General features: G+C 43.5%; 1 protein-coding gene across 1 annotated transcript in view; it reads right to left on the minus strand.

Annotated features, from left to right (window-relative positions):
- Positions 1-18,149, minus strand: part of LOC121549000 (monocarboxylate transporter 10) — a 56,794-nt gene that overhangs the window by 8,624 nt on the left and 30,021 nt on the right. The window contains exons 2-3 of the mRNA XM_041860762.2: positions 16,823-16,967; positions 15,287-15,716 (exon numbers count right to left, since the gene is read on the minus strand). Of these exons, the coding sequence (XP_041716696.1) occupies positions 15,287-15,716; positions 16,823-16,967 (575 nt within the window). The remainder of the gene's footprint in view (positions 1-15,286; positions 15,717-16,822; positions 16,968-18,149) is intronic.

An 18,149-nucleotide genomic window follows, 5' to 3' on the forward strand; every position in this document is an offset into this window, starting at 1 on the left:
CCCTCTTCACGACTGTCTTGGTGTGTTTGGACCATGATAGTTTGTTGGTGATGTGGACACCAAGGAACTTGAAGCTCTCAACCTGTTCCACTACAGCCCCGTGTGATGTACTGGGTGTATCAATACACCCAGTCACTACAAAGATACAGGCATCCTTCCTAACTCAGTTGCCGGAGAGGAAGGAAACCGCTCAGGGATTTCACCATGAGGCCAATGGTGACTTTAAAACAGTTACAGAGTTTAATGGCTGTGATAGGAGAAAACTGAGGATGGATCAAAAACATTGTAGTTACTCCACAACACTAGCCTAAATGACAGAGTGAAAAGAAGGAACTGAACCAAGCCTGTTGAGAATACAAATAATCCAAAACATGTTTTCAATAAGATCCTAAAGTAAAACTGCATAAAATGTGGCAAAGAAATTAACTTTATGTCCTGAATACAAAGCGTTATGTTTGGGCAAATCGAACACAACACATTACTGAGTGTTCAAGCATGGTGGTGGCTGCGTCATGTTTTGGCAAGGCCTAGGGAGTTTTTTAGGATACAAAGAAATGGGAGAGCAAAATCCTAGAGGAAAACCTGGTTCAGTCTGCTTTCCAACAGACACTGGGAGACAAATTTACCAAATTCAGCAGGACAATAACCTAAAACAATGCCAAATATACACTGTAGTTGCTTACCAAGACAACATTGAATGTTCCTGAGTGGCCTAGTTACAGTTTTGACTTAAAATGGCTTGAACATATATGGCAAGTCTTGAAAATGGCTGTCTAGCAGTGATCAACAACTAATTTGACAGAGCTTGAATAATATTTTTAAGAATATTATACAATCCAGGTGTGCAAAGCTCTTACAGACTTACCCAGAAAGACTAACAGCTGTAATCGCTGCCAAAGGTGATTATAACATGTATTGACTTGTGAATACTTATGTAAATTAGATATGTCTGTATTTAATTTTCAATAAATGTGCAAACATTTCTAAAAACCTGTTTTCACTTTGTTATTATGGGGTATTATGTGCAGATGAGTGAGAAAAAAAGATATAATGAATCCATTTTTTATTCAGGCTGTAACAACAAAATGTGGAATAAGGAGTATGAATATTTTTTGAAGGCACTAATTATTCACACACCTGAGTCAATGCTTTGTAGAAGCACCTTTGGCAGCAATTACAGCTTTGAATCTTCCATCTCAGCCAAGGAACTCCGTATTTTGGTCATAGTGGTCATTGGGTTCTTGGTTACCTCCCTGACCAAGGTCCTTCTTGCCCGGTTGCTCAGTTTGGTCGGACGGGGCGGCCAGCTCTAGGCAGAGTCTGGGTAGTTCCATATTTTTTCTATTTCCCAACGATGGAGACCACTGTGCTCTTGGAAACCTTCAACACTCTAGAAATGGTTTCATACCCTTCCCCAGATATATGCCTTAATCACAATTCTATCATCTACGGTCAGTTCCTTGGACTTCATGGTATAGTTTCTGCTCTGACATGCACTTCTCTTTCTGTGAGGTTTAACGGTGGTTGACATCCAATATGATGCATTACTGCCCCCAACTTAACTATAGTATAGATCCATTACACTTTGTGATACAAAATGGGAAAGGGGAACCGGGAAAATAAAATATACATATATTTTAATTACCCTACCAACTAACCCTATACTCATTAAAACCCATAACCTTGTGGCCTCCCGAGTGGCGCAGCGGTCTGTATATACAGTGGGGAGAACAAGTATTTGATACACTGCCGATTTTGCAGGTTTTCCTACTTACAAAGCATGTAGAGGTCTGTAATTTTTATCATAGGTACACTTGAACTGTGAGAGACGGAATCTAAAACAAAAATCCAGAACATTACATTGTATGATTTGTAAGTAATTAATTTGCATTTTATTGCATGACATAAGTATTTGATACATCAGAAAAGCAGAACTTAATATTTGGTACAGAAACCTTTGTTTGCAATTACAGAGATCATACGTTTCCTGTAGGTCTTGACAAGGTTTGCACACACTGCAGCAGGGATTTTGGCCCACTCCTCCATACAGACCTTCTCCAGATCCTTCAGGTTTCGGGGCTGTCACTGGGCAATACAGACTTTCAGCTCCCTCCAAAGATTTTCTATTGGGTTCAGGTCTGGAGACCGGCTAGGCCACTCCAGGACCTTGAGATGCTTGTTACGGAGCCACTCCTTAGTTGCCCTGGCTGTGTGTTTCGGGTCGTTGTCATGCTGGAAGACCCAGCCACGACCCATCTTCAATGCTCTTACTGAGGGAAGGAGGTTGTTGGCCAAGATCTCACGATACATGGCCCCATCCATCCTCCCCTCAATTCGGTGCAGTCGTCATGTCCCCTTTGCAGGAAAGCATCCCCAAAGAATGATGTTTCCACCTCCATGCTTCACGGTTGGGATGGTGTTCTTGGTGTTGTACTCATCCTTCTTCTTCCTCCAAACACGGCGAGTGGAGTTTAGATCAACAAGCTCTATTTTTGTCTCATCAGACCACATGACCTTCTCCCATTCCTCCTCTGGATCATCCAGATGGTCATTGGCAAACTTCAGACGGGCCTGGACATGCGCTGGCTTGAGCAGGGGAACCTTGCGTGCGCTGCAGGATTTTAATCCATGACGGTGTAGTGTGTTACTAATGGTTTTCTTTGAGACTGTGGTCCCAGCTCTCTTCAGGTCATTAACCAGGTCCTGCCGTGTAGTTCTGGGCTGATCCCTCACCTTCCTCATGATCATTGATGCCCCACGAGGTGAGATCTTGCACGGAGCCCCAGACCGAGGGTGATTGACCGTCATCTTGAACTTCTTCCATTTTCTAATAATTGCGCCAACAGTTGTTGCCTTCTCACCAAGCTGCTTGCCTATTGTCCTGTAGCCCATCCCAGCCTTGTGCAGGTCTACAATTTTATCCCTGATGTCCTTACACAGCTCTCTGGTCTTGGCCATTGTGGAGAGGTTGGAGTCTGTTTGATTGAGTGTGTGGACAGGTGTCTTGTATACAGGTAAAGAGTTCAAACAGGTGCAGTTAATACAGGTAATGAGTGGAGAACAGGAGGGCTTCTTAAAGAAAAACTAACAGGTCTGTGAGAGCCGGAATTCTTACTGGTTGGTAGGTGATCAAATACTTATGTCATGCAATAAAATTGCAAATTAATTACTTAAAAATCATACACTGTGATTTTCTGGATTTTTGTTTTAGATTCCGTCTCTCACAGTTGAAGTGTACCTATGATAAAAATTACAGACCTCTACATGCTTTGTAAGTAGGAAAACCTGCAAAATCGGCAGTGTATCAAATACTTGTTCTCCCCACTGTATATATATATATAAATTTTTTGTTTGTATTTTACCCCCTTTTCTCCCCAATTTCGTGATATCCAAATGCGATCTTGTCTCATCGCTGCAACTCCCCAACGGGCTCGGGACAGGCAAAGTGCTTGAGGTCTCACCACAGACCCGGGTTCGATACCGGGCTGTGTCATAACCGGCTGTGACCGGGAGTCCCATAGGGTGGTGCAAAATTGGCCCAGCGTCGTCAGAGTTAGGGGAGGGTTTGGCGGGGGTGGGGGGGGGCTTTACTTGGCTCATCGCGCTCTAGCGACTCATTGTGGAGGGCCGGGCGCCTGCTGGCTGACTTCGGTCATCAGTTGAATGGTGTTTCCTCCAACACATTGGTGCAGCTGGCTTCCAGGTTAAGCGGGCAGGTGTTAAGGAGAGCGGTTTGGCAGGTCATGTTTCGGAGGACGCATGCCTCGACCTTCGCCTCTCCCGAGCCCGTTGGGGAGTTGCAGCGATGAGACAAGATCGTAATTGGATCGCATTTGGATATCACAAAATTGGTGAGAAAAAGGGTGTAACTGAGTCAGGTTTGTAGGCCTCCTTGCTCGCACACGCTTTTCAGTTCTGCCCACAAATGTTCTATAGGATTGAGGTCAGGGCTTTGTGATGGCTACTCCAATACCTTGACTTTGTTGTCCTTAAGCCATTTTGCCCCAACTTTGGAAGTATGCTTGGGGTCATTGTCCATTTGGAAGACCCATTTGCGACCAAGCTTTAACTTCCTGACTGATGTCTTGAGATGTTGCTTCAAAATAACCACATAATTTTCCTTCCTCATGATGCCATCTATTTTGTGAAGTGCACCAGTCCCTCCTGCAGCAAAGCACCCCCACAGCATGATGCTGCCACCCCCGTGCTTCACGGTTGGGATGGTGTTCTTCGGCTTGCAAGCCTACCCCTTTTTCCTTCAAACATAACGATGGTCATTATGGCCAAACAGTTCTATTTTTGTTTCATCAGACCAGAGGACATTTCTCCATGTGCATTTGCAAACCGTAGTCTGGCTTTTTTATGGCGGTTTTGGAGCAGTGGTTTCTTCCTTGCTGAGCGGCCTTTTAGGTTATGTCGATATAGGACTCGTTTTACTGTGGATATAGATACTTTTGTACCTGTTTCCCCCAGCATCTTCACAAGGTCCTTTGCTGTTGTTCTGGGATTGATTTGCACTTTTCGCACCAAAGTACGTTCATCTCTAGGAGATAGAACACGTCTCCTTCCTGAGCGGTATGACGGCTGCGTGGTCTGATGGTGTTTACACTTGCATACTATTGTTTGTACAGATGAACGTGGTGCCTTCAGGCGTTTGGAAATTGCTCCCAAGGATGAACCAGACTTGTGGAGGTCTACAATGTTTTTTCTCCCCGCGGGATTAATCCTCAGAGTCCCTACCCAGGATACGTTTAAAACTATTATGGATGGCGCTCGACAAAGCCCAAGCGATACCTGCAACAACGTCACAGAAATCTCTGACATGCACTGTCAACTGTGGGACCTTATATAGACAGGTGTGTTCCTTTTTGAATGTCCAAACAATTGAATTGGCCACAGGTGGACGCCTATGAAGTTGTAGTGACATCAAGGAAAATCAAAGGAAATTGGATGCACCTGAGCTCAATTTGGAGTGTCATAGCAAATGGGGTGTGAATACTTATGTAAATTAGATGTTTCTGTATTTCATTTTCAATTTATTTTCAAAAAACTTGTTTTCACTTTGTCATTATGGGGTATTGTGTGTGGGTGGGTGAGAAAAAAAATATATTTAATTAATGTTTAATTCAGGATGTAACACAAGTAAATGTGGAATAAGTCAAGGGGTCTGAATACTTTCTGAAGGCACTGTATCAATATATAATATTTATAGCAGGCCATGCAACTCCTTCTGCTCAATTCACAGGCAAAGTGTTAGTACTATCTCAACTATTGGGGGCTGCATAGTTGCGGTCGTAGTGTATTGGAGCATGTGAAATGCGGCCCAGATGTCGGTTCCAGGCCGCTGCCGGTCCCTCCTACACGGGAGCACCAATCGGTGAGCACCAGAGCTGAGGAGGCTGCCTTTAAGGCCCGGCCCGGTACCTGGAGCCCTGCCAGTAGCTGCAGCCTCCAGAGACACCAACACCACATCCAAACCCCTTCCTGCTACTGCTTCCCAGTCAAAGAGCCTCTATTCCACCTCCCCACCCACCCAGTCAGGTCACGACACACACACACAAACACACACACACGTGGATGCATGATTTATCTGTTATTATACAACAACACATTCTATATTTATTGGTTTCTTGGTCTATTGGCTCCTAGGAGTTTCCTCCACATACTTCCAGGGGCTGGGATGAGTCCAGGCAGGGTAGGTTCGAGTGTGTGATTAATGCTCCCATCACGGTGTTGTCTTAAATGGGAGCAGCATGTGAATCACACACCTCATCCAGCCAGTTATCCCCCAAGGGACATGACATTCAGACAAACACCATATGGGCCCAGGATGCTCTCGCTCTCTCTCTCTCTCTCTCTCTCTCTCTGACAGAGCAGCGGTAAAGTCAGGCTTGAATCAGTCGATTATGGCCGGCATGGTATTCCCGGTGGGCCTATGCTACGGCAATGAAGGTTAAAGGGTTAACATGTTACAGTCGTGTCCTGTGCTTTAATTTCCAGTCATAAACATCACGCTGGTATATGGAGAGCTGATAAGAATTTTGGCCACATATATCGACTAGTTCAAGGAATTTGGGCTTCCTACAGTATATGTTCTAAAGAATGTTAGTTTCATCTCTTATTTACAATCTATGACAGTCTGTACCATAAATCATGCATATTAATCTCAGCGATGCTGAAATGTGCAGAGATATTTCAATGTGAACCTGCCTATGTCAAAACAACACACTAATCAAAATGGCTTACCGACACCTGAGGATCATCTGATTAAACCATAAAGATCTCTAATAAAAACATAAAAGGGAACTCTGATCCCAAAACCTCTAACATCAGTGTGTGTGTGTGTGCTGAATCAGCCACAGCTAGCCCTAAGTCACATTATAAAGTATGTCTGTTCAGATTGATTGACAGTCTGTGAGGTCATCGACCTATAGCAATAGAGTGCTATCTGAAGTGAGGGATCGCTATAAAGATGTCAGTGACACAAAACTAGTGACCTTTGTAGTGGAAATAAGAATTTGTGATGACTAAATGTCTAAGATGCACTATACTTGCACTATACTCCATCGTATAGCCTTGTAGTCTCATTAAACCAGCCTGATCTCACATTCTGTTTCACTTCAGTCTGGTTTCACGAGGCTACTACAGCCCACAGACAACATTCTCCAGTCCACAGGGTGTCCCACTCCCTGCTGGCTCAGATGCCAGGCCTGCTGTGTTTGTCCATTATACTACCCAGCAACACCTGGCCCTTAAACACTGCTAGGGAACCTGCTCTCAGCCTCACTTTCCCTTTACTTACTGGCCAGTGGGCATCATCCCTCCCTATCAACCACATAACCTTGGGGGATGTTGACTCTGATGTCTTCCAAATGCCACCCTATTCCCTATATAGTGCACTACTTTGACTACAGCCCTATGGGACCCTGGTCAAAAGAAGGGAATATATAGGGAATAGGGTGGCATTTGGGATGTAGCCTCTGATTGTGTCCCTGTCTGTGATCACGTATTCTCCAGTATTCTGGTATGTGGCCTAACCGTGTGACCTAATGCTTACTGACTTACCACCGGCCAGGTGTCCTTGTCAGAAACATCGCATCCTCCCTAAATAAACACCCACACTGACCATCTCCAACAATACATAACAAAGGCACACAAACACAACAGCGTCAGTGCACACTGAGGCACATCACACGCTCTCGCACACACATAGCACAGACAAACCTACACAACCAACATCCTTGATGACACACACACACACTCTCTCTCATTCGCTCTCTCCTTCAAACACACACATGCACACCCCGAGACACATACACACTGCTCGTTAAACTAATTCCATCTGCAGCTCAGCCACTATTTAACTTTTTACATTTTAGTCATTTAGCAGACACTCTTATCCAGAGCGACTAACAGGAGCAATTAGGGTTAAGTGCCTTGCTCAAGGGCCCAACGCTCTTAACCATTAGGCTACCTGCCACCCTCTCCAAAAGCTTTATTATTAACCTTTCAAGGCCAAACACCCTCGCTCCAGCACACAGCAGCTGGTGACTTCATTAAAACAACCTATATTAAATGAGTTTGTTGTTGTCAAAGTGGTGGCAGTTAAAAACTCACCAGTGAGAGTGACAAAACCAACATCAACGTAAATGCTGAATAAACCTTCTAATTTGATAAACAGGTTTCATGAATGAATGTAATTAGGAAGCACTGTGCGAAAGCAAGCCTGCGCCGTCTCTGGTAGGCTACCTTAAGACAATCCATGCACTGACTGGATCTTCTGCTGCCTGCCCTGTTTTTGCACACCAATACCATCCAGACTTCACACATATCCTGCAAAACATACAGTTCAACTTGTCCTTGGCAATGCCTTTCCCTTTAATCAGACTTCTACGAACACAGTCGTACGTGAAAGACGCTATCTAATTCTCCAATATGTGAAATACCTGGAATAGTGTGAGAGGGAAAGCTTCTTCGGGACATTAGACTCCCAGTCTTCAGCTGATAGGGAGGGACTTTGCTACGGATAAGGGGGAATCGGCGTACACCCCCTTTGACCAGAGCAGAGGAGCTGAGGGAAAACAGAACAGCTAAAATATCCCACTAGGCTTAGTGGCTCTGTTAGTCACTGCACACTGCGAGGTGAGCACTCCATTCCTGAAAGGTTAAACAATCCAGCCTTTCACCCCTGGGTTCCCCTGTCTTCCTGGTGGTTCTGGTGATATAGAAGCTCGGGCTGGGCCCAGGGATGGGGATAGGGCTGGGGGTGGACACTGACAGGGCCCAGCGGTGGCCCAGCCTGGGTAGCAGAGACTAAAGAAGTGTTAGGAGAACACACAGGGCTGTCCCCAGGAGAAAGTGACCTTCCTCCAATAACAAAGTAATCTCCTCCAAATAAACAGTGACCTACTGAGCCCCAGGACAGATATCTCCTCTCCGGACCTCCACAGAATATGTTTTCCATCCTATAAATGGTATGCAATACTGGAATAATAAGACCTGTGTTTATGTAACTCTGCCTCAGCTGAAACCTCCCAGACATTTACTGACTCTCCATAGACCACATAACTAAAGCATCTACTGTATGTATATTAGGGGATTGAATAATTGCTGTGAAGTACTGAAACTGGTATGCATCAAAGCAATAACACACATTTGGCAACCTTATTATTTAGATTGAGTTATCCTCTGTTTGGACGCCCTGAGTTCTGCAGAGTCTCATGTTCTTCAGACCTGGGATAACTATAGTTTTAACTATGCTTTGTGAAAAGTGAAACATTTTCCAGGGGAACAAATAGTTACTTTGGAGGTGACTACAACTATTTGAATACAGATCTCAGAAAGTAACTACTTTTCAAAACTATTTGAATACGGATCTGAGAAAGCAAATACTTGTTCAAAATATTTGAATACAGATCTCAGGAAGTGACTACTTTTCTGAAACTATTGGACTGGCTGCCTTCAGCTAATGACAGGGCTGTATCCGGAACTGCATTTTGAAAATAGAAATATAATGAAGAGCACACACAATCTCCTATACTATTCCAATCTATCGGACAGCCATATTTGATCTACACAATACATTTCTATCTGAACATTCTGTAAATGTCCATTCTCCTGAATGTCCATTGCCCCAGGTGTACATAATCAAGTCAAACCAATTAACGAATGCTATTTTGTACAGATAAGTATAAATAAGTTGTGACTCAACTACTCTGACTCTTTCAACATGCCACTGAAAAGGTTGAAAGCTGCAATAAATTGTATAATACCTGAAAATACTGCAGAGTAATTCAAAGCTCATTGCAAGCAGCAAGTTGGATGTTAAGCAACTTTGAACCTCTTTGTCCATCGGAGGGTAAGTGTTATTTTAAACACACTATACCAAGGGTAGGCAACTAGATTCAGCCGCGGGACGATTTTTGTCGGAGCGGATGGTGGGGTGGCCGGAACATAATTATAAATAATTTGCACACTGCAAATTGACCACAACTGTAATTACTTTTGGAGCAACATTTTATTAGCATGTTGTTACATAATACTTTGTTAATTGCATTTTATTTGCATAGCAATGAGCTGAACGTTTTTGTAACTACTGTAAAGTAACTGTTCCTTATTCCACTTATGTAATAACTCCATTATTTATGCAATGATAAAACAATTTCCAAAGTCCTAGTAACAATAATGTTGCTGTTGTAATAATCAAAGTTACTACACATGATGCCAACTTTTACTGGATTACCATATGTCTCACTCATTATGAAAATATTTGTTAGTTTATTTTGAAGCTGCAACAGTGGTGTATTCTGATGTTGAGGTGATTCCATGTCCCTCATGTATTTAATTCTAGACTATAAATTATATTAAGATTCATATCTAAGAGCTCTCCAAACCATGTGCTTATGATCATATATTTCGAATGATTCAACTAACTGTTGAAGGTTTTGGTTCTTAATTAAATATTTAGCAGCCATCAAATAAAAAATAAAACATGTTTTCAAGAAGGCATATATTCAAATACCGTCAAACAGTATTTGGTTTTCTGAGAGGTATTCAAAATACTTTCAAATATTATTTGTTTTTCTGAGACCTGTATTTGAATATCAAAGAAAATAGTTGCCTTTTAGTTGAAACTCTATATAAACTATATTCGACCTTGAGTATTTGAAAAGTTGGTATTTTCAAATAAACTACAAATTACAACTATTTTCTGCTCAGGTCTGAAGCTCTTTAGTTTTGCTTTCCAGACTGATGTCATGCAGTGACTGTGGGAAGAGACTACAGGCTCTGTCTTTGGTATACTGTGTACAGTAAAATACAAGACTGAACAGTATTCTGTCTCTTTCTTCAACAGTTATCTAGGAATGTTATGGCACTACAGATTAACAGTCCAGTATATGATGTGTAAGCAGTGCTTGTATTTTACATCTTTGTACCATTTGAAGACAAACATTTTTTAACATAAGCTGACAGAAAAACAACAACTGATGTGTGTCTAAGCCTGATAAGCCTATATCATAGCAGCTTAACAGCATTTCAAATATTGACATGGAATGTACAAAATGAGTTGCTTTATGACTAAACGCTTATGATTCAGTCCTCAGTTGAACTGAGCAGCAATAGGCCAAAGGTCAGGAGAGATGTTTAAAAACAACTCATGCCATAGGTAGGAAGGAAACAAAATTCTAGCTCAAAAACAGTGATACAGGTCCTTGAGGCCATACAGTAATGTTCACACACAGACATATTATGCCACAGGCACGAAGCACTGCATAGCTGAGGTGTAGGCTTCCCCTTGGCTTCCCCTTGGCTTCCCCTCTCCTGACCTTCCACACTAATAACACTTGACATTAATGTGTGTTTTTGTATTTGTGCTTGTGAAGCTCTAGTTCAAGGGTTTCCAACCTTTTCTAGCACGAGAGCTACTTTTTAAAAAAATCGCAAGCTACCCATTTATTTTATAGCCTTCGAATAGGCACATTGGTTCTCTTCTCCCATACCCTGCAACTCTTCCCCGGGTCCTGGGTGTGCAAGAGATGTGTTCTCTGTCTATATACAGTGGGGAGAACAAGTATTTGATACACTGCCGATTTTGCAGGTTTTCCTACTTACAAAGCATGTAGAGGTCTGTAATTTTTTATCATAGGTACACTTCAACTGTGAGAGACGGAATCTAAAACAAAAATCCAGAAAATCACATTGTATGATTTTTAAGTAATTAATGTGCATTTTATTGCATGACATAAGTATTTGATCACCTACCAACCAGTAAGAATTCCGGCTCTCACAGACCTGTTAGTTTTTCTTTAAGAAGCCCTCCTGTTCTCCACTCATTACCTGTATTAACTGCACCTGTTTGAACTCGTTACCTGTATAAAAGACTCCTGTCCACACACTCAATCAAAACAGACTCCAACCTCTCCACAATGGCCAAGACCAGAGAGCTGTGTAAGGACATCAGGGATAAAATTGTAGACCTGCACAAGGCTGGGATGGGCTACATGACAATAGGCAAGCAGCTTGGTGAGAAGGCAACAACTGTTGGCGCAATTATTAGAAAATGGAAGAAGTTCAAGATGACGGTCAATCACCCTCGGTCTGGGGCTCCATGCAAGATCTCACCTCGTGGGGCATCAATGATCATGAGGAAGGTGAGGGATCAGCCCAGAATTACACGGCAGGACCTGGTCAATGACCTGAAGAGAGCTGGGACCACAGTCTCAAAGAAAACCATTAGTAACACACTACGCCGTCATGGATTAAAATCCTGCAGCGCACGTAAGGTCTCCCTGCTCAAGCCAGCGCATGTCCAGGCCCGTCTGAAGTTTGCCAATGACCATCTGGATGATCCAGAGGAGGAATAGGAGAAGGTCATGTGGTCTGATGAGACAAAAATAGAGCTTTTTGATCTAAACTCCACTCGCCGGGTTTGGAGGAAGAAGAAGGATGAGTACAACCCCAAGAACACCATCCCAACCGTGAAGCATGGAGGTGGAAACATCATTCTTTGGGGATGCTTTTCTGCAAAGGGGACAGGACGACTGCACCGTATTGAGGGGAGGATGGATGGGGCCATGCATCGCGAGATCTTGGCCAACAACCTCCTTCCCTCAGTAAGAGCATTGAAGATGGGTCGTGGCTGGGTCTTCCAGCATGACAACGACCGAAACACACAGCCAGGGCAACTAAGGAGTGGCTCCGTGAAGAAGCATCTCAAGGTCCTGGAGTGGCCTAGCCAGTCTCCAGACCTGAACCCAATAGAAAATCTTTGGAGGGAGCTGAAAGTCCGTATTGCCCAGCGACAGCCCCGAAACCTGAAGGATCTGGAGAAGGTCTGTATGGAGGAGTGGGCCAAAATCCCTGCTGCAGTGTGTGCAAACCTGGTCAAGACCTACAGGAAACGTATGATCTCTGTAATTGCAAACAAAGGTTTCTGTACCAAATATTAAGTTCTGCTTTTCTGATGTATCAAATACTTATGTCATGCAATAAAATGCACATGAATTACTTAAAAATCATACAATGTGATTTTCTGGATTTTTGTTTTAGATTCCGTCTCACAGTTGAAGTGTACCTATGATAAAAATTACAGACCTCTACATGCTTTGTAAGTAGGAAAACCTGCAAAATCGGCAGTGTATCAAATACTTGTTCTCCCCACTGTACATGGTAAATAATGGTTATTAAACAGTATTTGGCATGACAGGCCCCAATAAAATTATCTTTAGTATTTTCCAGAATTCAGTTATCGGTTGTATTTTTACTGGTTTGGGATTTTTTCAGTTTTTTTACTCTCAATATTACAATTAATAATAGAGAAACAATGAAAATGGATGTTCTGAGTCCATGTCAATGCTTAAATCAAATCAGAATAAGTGTTTCAATTGTGGGGGTGGCTATGTTGCTGGGGATCAGAAATGTCCTGTGCGAGTGAGACAGGTTGAAGTTTCCAGTGTGAGAGCAGTGCAGAAAGTGTCATATGCTGAGACAGTGAGGAAAGCAGAGGATGGTGGGTAAAGGGTGAGAGAGCCTGAGAGGATCCCTGTGACTAGTAGGCCAGTACAGAGTGACCCAAACAGTTTGTGCTTTAGTAAGGTTGGCTTCTTGACGTTTATTGCTATGGTCATTAATTGTACCGCACAGATGGAAAGGAAATCCCAGAATATTGAATTGGTAGTAGCAGCAACAGAAGTTTTCGAGTGTTTGAGATTTCAGTGCAGAAGGCCTACAGGGGGCTTTGAGAGAAGGTGTTCCAGCCTCCCAGGCCAACGGCCTGGTGTAGGATCTGTTGGGGTCAAAGTAGTGAGAAGAGGTAGTGTGGTGTGTTGTGGATAGTGATATATACAGTGCATTCGGAAAGTATTCAGACCCCTTGACTTTTCCCAGATTTTGTTACGCTACAGCCTTATTCTAAAATTGATTAAATAAAATTAAAACATCTACACACAATATCCCATAAAATAAAAGTATTCAGACACTTTGCTATGAGACTCGAAATTGAGCTCAGGTGCATCCTGTTTCCACTGATCATTCTTGAGATGTTTCTACAACTTGATTGGAGTCCACCTGTGGTAAATTCAATTGATTGGACATGATTTGGAAAGGCACACACCTGTCTATATAAAAAGGTCCCACAGTTGACCGTGCATGTCAGAGCAAAAACCAAGCCATGAGGTCGAAGGAATTGTCCGTAGAGCGCGAGACAGGATTGTGTCCCCATGAACAGTCCATCATTCTTAAGTGGAAGAAGTTTGGAACCGCCAAGACTCTTCCTAGAGCTGGCCACCCGGCCAAACTGAGCAACCGGGGGAGAAAAGCCTTGGTCAGGGAGGTGACCAAGAACACGATGGTCACCTCAGACTGGGGCAAAGGTTCACCTTCCAACAGGACAACGACCCTAAGCACACAGCCAAGGCAACGCAGGAGTGGCTTCGGGACAAGTCTCTGAATGTCCTTGAGTGGCCCAGCCAGAGCCCGGACTTGAACCTGATCGAACATCTCTGGAGAGACCGGAAAATTGCTTTGCAGCGACACTCCCCATCCAACCTGACAGAGCTTGAGAGGATCTTCAGAGAAGAATGGGAGAAACTCCCCAAATACAGGTGTGCCAAGCTTGTAGCATCATACCCAAGAAGACTCAAGGCTGTAATCGCTGCCAAAGGTGCTTCAACAAAGTACTGAGTAAAGGGTCTGAATACTTATGTAAATGTGATATTTCAGTTCTTAATTTTTAATACATTTGCTAACATTTCTAAAAACCTGTTTTTGCTTTGTCATTAACAGGTATTGTGTGTATATTGATGAGGGGAAAAAATGATTTAATCCATTTTAGAATAAGGCTGTAACGTAACAAAATGTGGAAAAAGTCAAGGGGTCTGAATACTTTCCAAATAGGGTTAGATGGCGGTGCAATTTCCCTTTTCCCCTCCCATTTCAAATTTTTTGTGAACAAATGTGCAACGCACTTTCCAAACTGTGAAAGGCAGCAATACACAACAAAGCATGTAGTCTGCCGGAAAAGAAGAAGAGAAATGTGTCGGTCTAGCGATGTTTCTGCTGTTAGGACTACTGCTGCAGCACGTCATGGCACAGTTTGTAGAACAATGGCCACTCAATTGATACAAATAATCCTTATTTATAGTTCTGTCAGGTAAGCCTACTTTGAAGTTAACATTTAATTGAGAAGGTTTTTGGGGAAAGTCTTTCTGTCTACCCACAAGACGGTTATCATTAGCATCGCTAACTGGCTACATACGGCGTTATAAACAAACGCGTGCCCCAAACCGACAGAGAGGGGCAATATTGATGGAAATGTATTGGCAGATGTTGTGTTACGTTTGGCTTTTTAAGCCAATAGTGGTTAACTAGGGGTGAGATAATGTCAATGTGGCTTTGACTGGATAGTTGCCGGGAGCTTTATGTTTTTTATAGTTTGCGATGGAACAAATGAAAAAATGCATGTACTTTCAGAATTGCTTGGCGAGCTACTCATAGGTGGGCAGCGAGCTACTGGTAGAGATCCCTGCTCTAGATCTACTGACCCCTCACCCCTGGCTATTACTGCCAACTGAGTTACCCAGAGCCAATATCCAAAACACACAATGAGGGAGATATTGAGAATATGATGGACAGTGGACACGAAATAAACCCCACATGTTCCACACTGCCACGTTTCTATGTTGTGTTTCTACCTCTGTTCTTTTTTGCTACATGTCAGTAACCTTTAACACAGAGAGACCTGAGTAATGAAAACCACACATCACCACTGAAAAACAAAACAACTCACCAGGTGAACGTAAGGCACAAAGTATCCGTAGAGGGCTGCCGGGATGCCGAAGGCCCAGATCCGGTAGCCCAGAGACTTCCAGATGTTGACATTGAACAGCTTGCTCATGGACGGGCAGCGGCTGCCTTGCTTGTTGCTGCTGACAGGCTTGGGCAGCAGGGGAGTGTAGGTTAGCCCAGCCAGCATGAGGATGAACATGAGGATGCTGAGGACCCTCATGGTGTTCTGCAGGCCCACCTTCTCCAGCAGGCCAGACAGGAGGAAGGGCAGGGTGACGGTGAAGGCAGAGCTGCCGGCCGTCACGATGCCGTTGACAAGGCCCAGGCGCTTCTTGAAGTAGTGTCCCAGGATCACCAGGCTGGGCTGGTAGGCGAAGGAGCAGCCCGTGGCGAACACGATGCCGTAGGTGAAGTACATGGGACCCAGGGACCTGTGGGGCCAGAGAGTAGAAGAGAGACAGGATAGGATAGGATGGGAGTTCCCCACGGTCATGTTTATGTTTACACCTGCTTAAATTTCATACACAGAAAAAACAAGCGCTATGAACTTGACTCAATAGAGGGTCTAGCTAAACAAGTTCTCAAGTCTGACTCACTTGAGAGTCTGGAAAACAAACCAAACACCAGGGTGAAGATGATTGAGCTGCTGTGAACTTGCTAGCCTGGTTCAACTTCCAACACCTGGAGGGTATCAGTTACATCCTCACTCCCAGGGTGTGTGTCCACTCACTATGCTGACTGAGTCATGTCAGTCCTGTGTGTTTGTTTACCTCCCAGTCCTCTGTGAGCCAACAGCACGCAGGAGTTTAGACTAACGCTAATGACAGGTCTCTCAGAGGGCTACGGTCATCAAGACAAGAGCGCTAATGTTTACTCACTTCTCACTCCACTACAGGGCTGATCCTAGATAAAACACAGCTGTGGTATTCATTTATGGCCTTTAACAATACTTTCACTGTACATCTACTTTGACCCAGTGATCTGTCACCTGTAGTAATGTTCCCTTATTTTAGACAGATAATGGGTTAAAAAAAAGCTAGAATTACTTTGATTGTGACAAAGGGAATCAAAAGTAGACCACCCAGAGAGCAGATCCAGAGGGGTTTTTCTAGGTGTTGTTCAAAGGCAGGCCATAGCCTTACTGACTGACACTGAGCCAACTATTATTATTGTAGTAGTGTGTGTGTGTGTGTGTGTGTGTGTGTGTGTGTGTGTGTGTGTGTGTGTGTGTGTGTGTGTGTGTGCGCGGATTAACGTAGATTAATGGTTGAGAGTTTGGTATTGTGCCATCCCGTGAGACGTCTAGAAAGAGAGGACCTGAGAGCAGGCTGAGCTCCTGTATGTCCTTTATCTTGTTAACACACACACACACACACACACACACATCCACATCCACACACATCCACACACACCCACCCACCACGTGTAGGGAGGACTTTAGTATAAAAAAGTCCCTGGCACACCAACGCCCGACAGCATTTAGACACAACACATCAGAGTGGTTGATGAAGAGGAGGGTAGCTATACAAGTACTGACGTGACGAAGGAGCTGGCCAGCAGTCCCACCAGGCCCACGGCGGCTCCGCCCACGGCTGTCACCCTGCAGCCCAGCAGGTCTGTGAAGACGCTGACGATGGGAGAACAGAAGAAGATCATCCCCATGGAGAGGGAGCCCACCCAAGCTGCAGGACAGAGAGAGTTGAGGGTTAGGCTACGTATTAAATTACAGTATACGAACAATAACAGCAATATTTAACTGTTCACACAGGCTTTGTTGTTACATGGGAAATGTTGCTAGAGTGTGAGGTGACGTGAGGCACTCCTCTTCCGGCTGCCACGCTAAAAAAACAATTTTTAAAAAATCAGGTTTTATGAATTACTATGAACAATGCATGTCAACAAAGAAAAGAGGTGAGTAAGTAAAAGCGATTAAGCCTATAGGCTTTTGTACACATACATCAGATAGTTTTCTGCATTACGCTTCGTTTCTGGGTTAAGAAGTTAGGTGTGACTCTTTTTGTCCTCAGAGTATTTATCTAAACAAACACACAAACGTATCCTCTGCTCTAGACTTTGACTGATCCTGTGGAATAGGCCATGTTTATCTACACATGACAGTCCTAAAGGACGAGGATGAGTGACCTTAATATCTGAATCCTAACCAACGTATTAGAGAATACAGTAAACTAGAATTTTCCAGAGGCTTGATCTAAACACCACCTAGACCGGTAGTGAAGAGCACTGTAGTGCAAACGAGCAGGAAGAGAGACTGAGGAAAGAGGAAGCACTGATCAGGAAAACACTTGAGTCTTATTTCAACACCAAATACACACTACAGACCATGTCCTTCTAACAGATACGTAAAAATAACCCTTACAGTTCCGCATTACAAAAAAAAACATGATTTAGTCTAGGCTATGTTATATCAGCCCTTTTGAATAATGATATTGCCGGACCAGAATAGCCACCTATATCAAATATATTTTAAAAGAGAAGACCTACTGGGCAAAAACAGGTAGAATCAACGTTGTTTCCACGTCATCTGTGATGACATTGAATCAATCTGAAAACTGATTGGATTTGCAAAAAGTCATCAACATAGCATTTCATTGTTTTTTCACCTAACCTCCAACCTTAATCCAAATGACATGGTGAATATTTTTGTTGCTTTCACAATGAATTCACATTAGTTGACAACTCAACCAAATGTAAATGAAAACTAGACGTTGAACTAACGTCTGTGTCCAGTGGGGAATGTGCTTATTCCTCTTGTTTACGGGTGCAGGTAAATTACTACAGGGACTAACAGAAGCCAGTCTAATAGAGGTGCGAACAACAACAGTGCCGCCGGTCTTAGCCGACAT

This window comes from Coregonus clupeaformis, chromosome 33 (assembly GCF_020615455.1).
Source record: "Coregonus clupeaformis isolate EN_2021a chromosome 33, ASM2061545v1, whole genome shotgun sequence".
Taxonomy (NCBI): domain Eukaryota; kingdom Metazoa; phylum Chordata; class Actinopteri; order Salmoniformes; family Salmonidae; genus Coregonus; species Coregonus clupeaformis.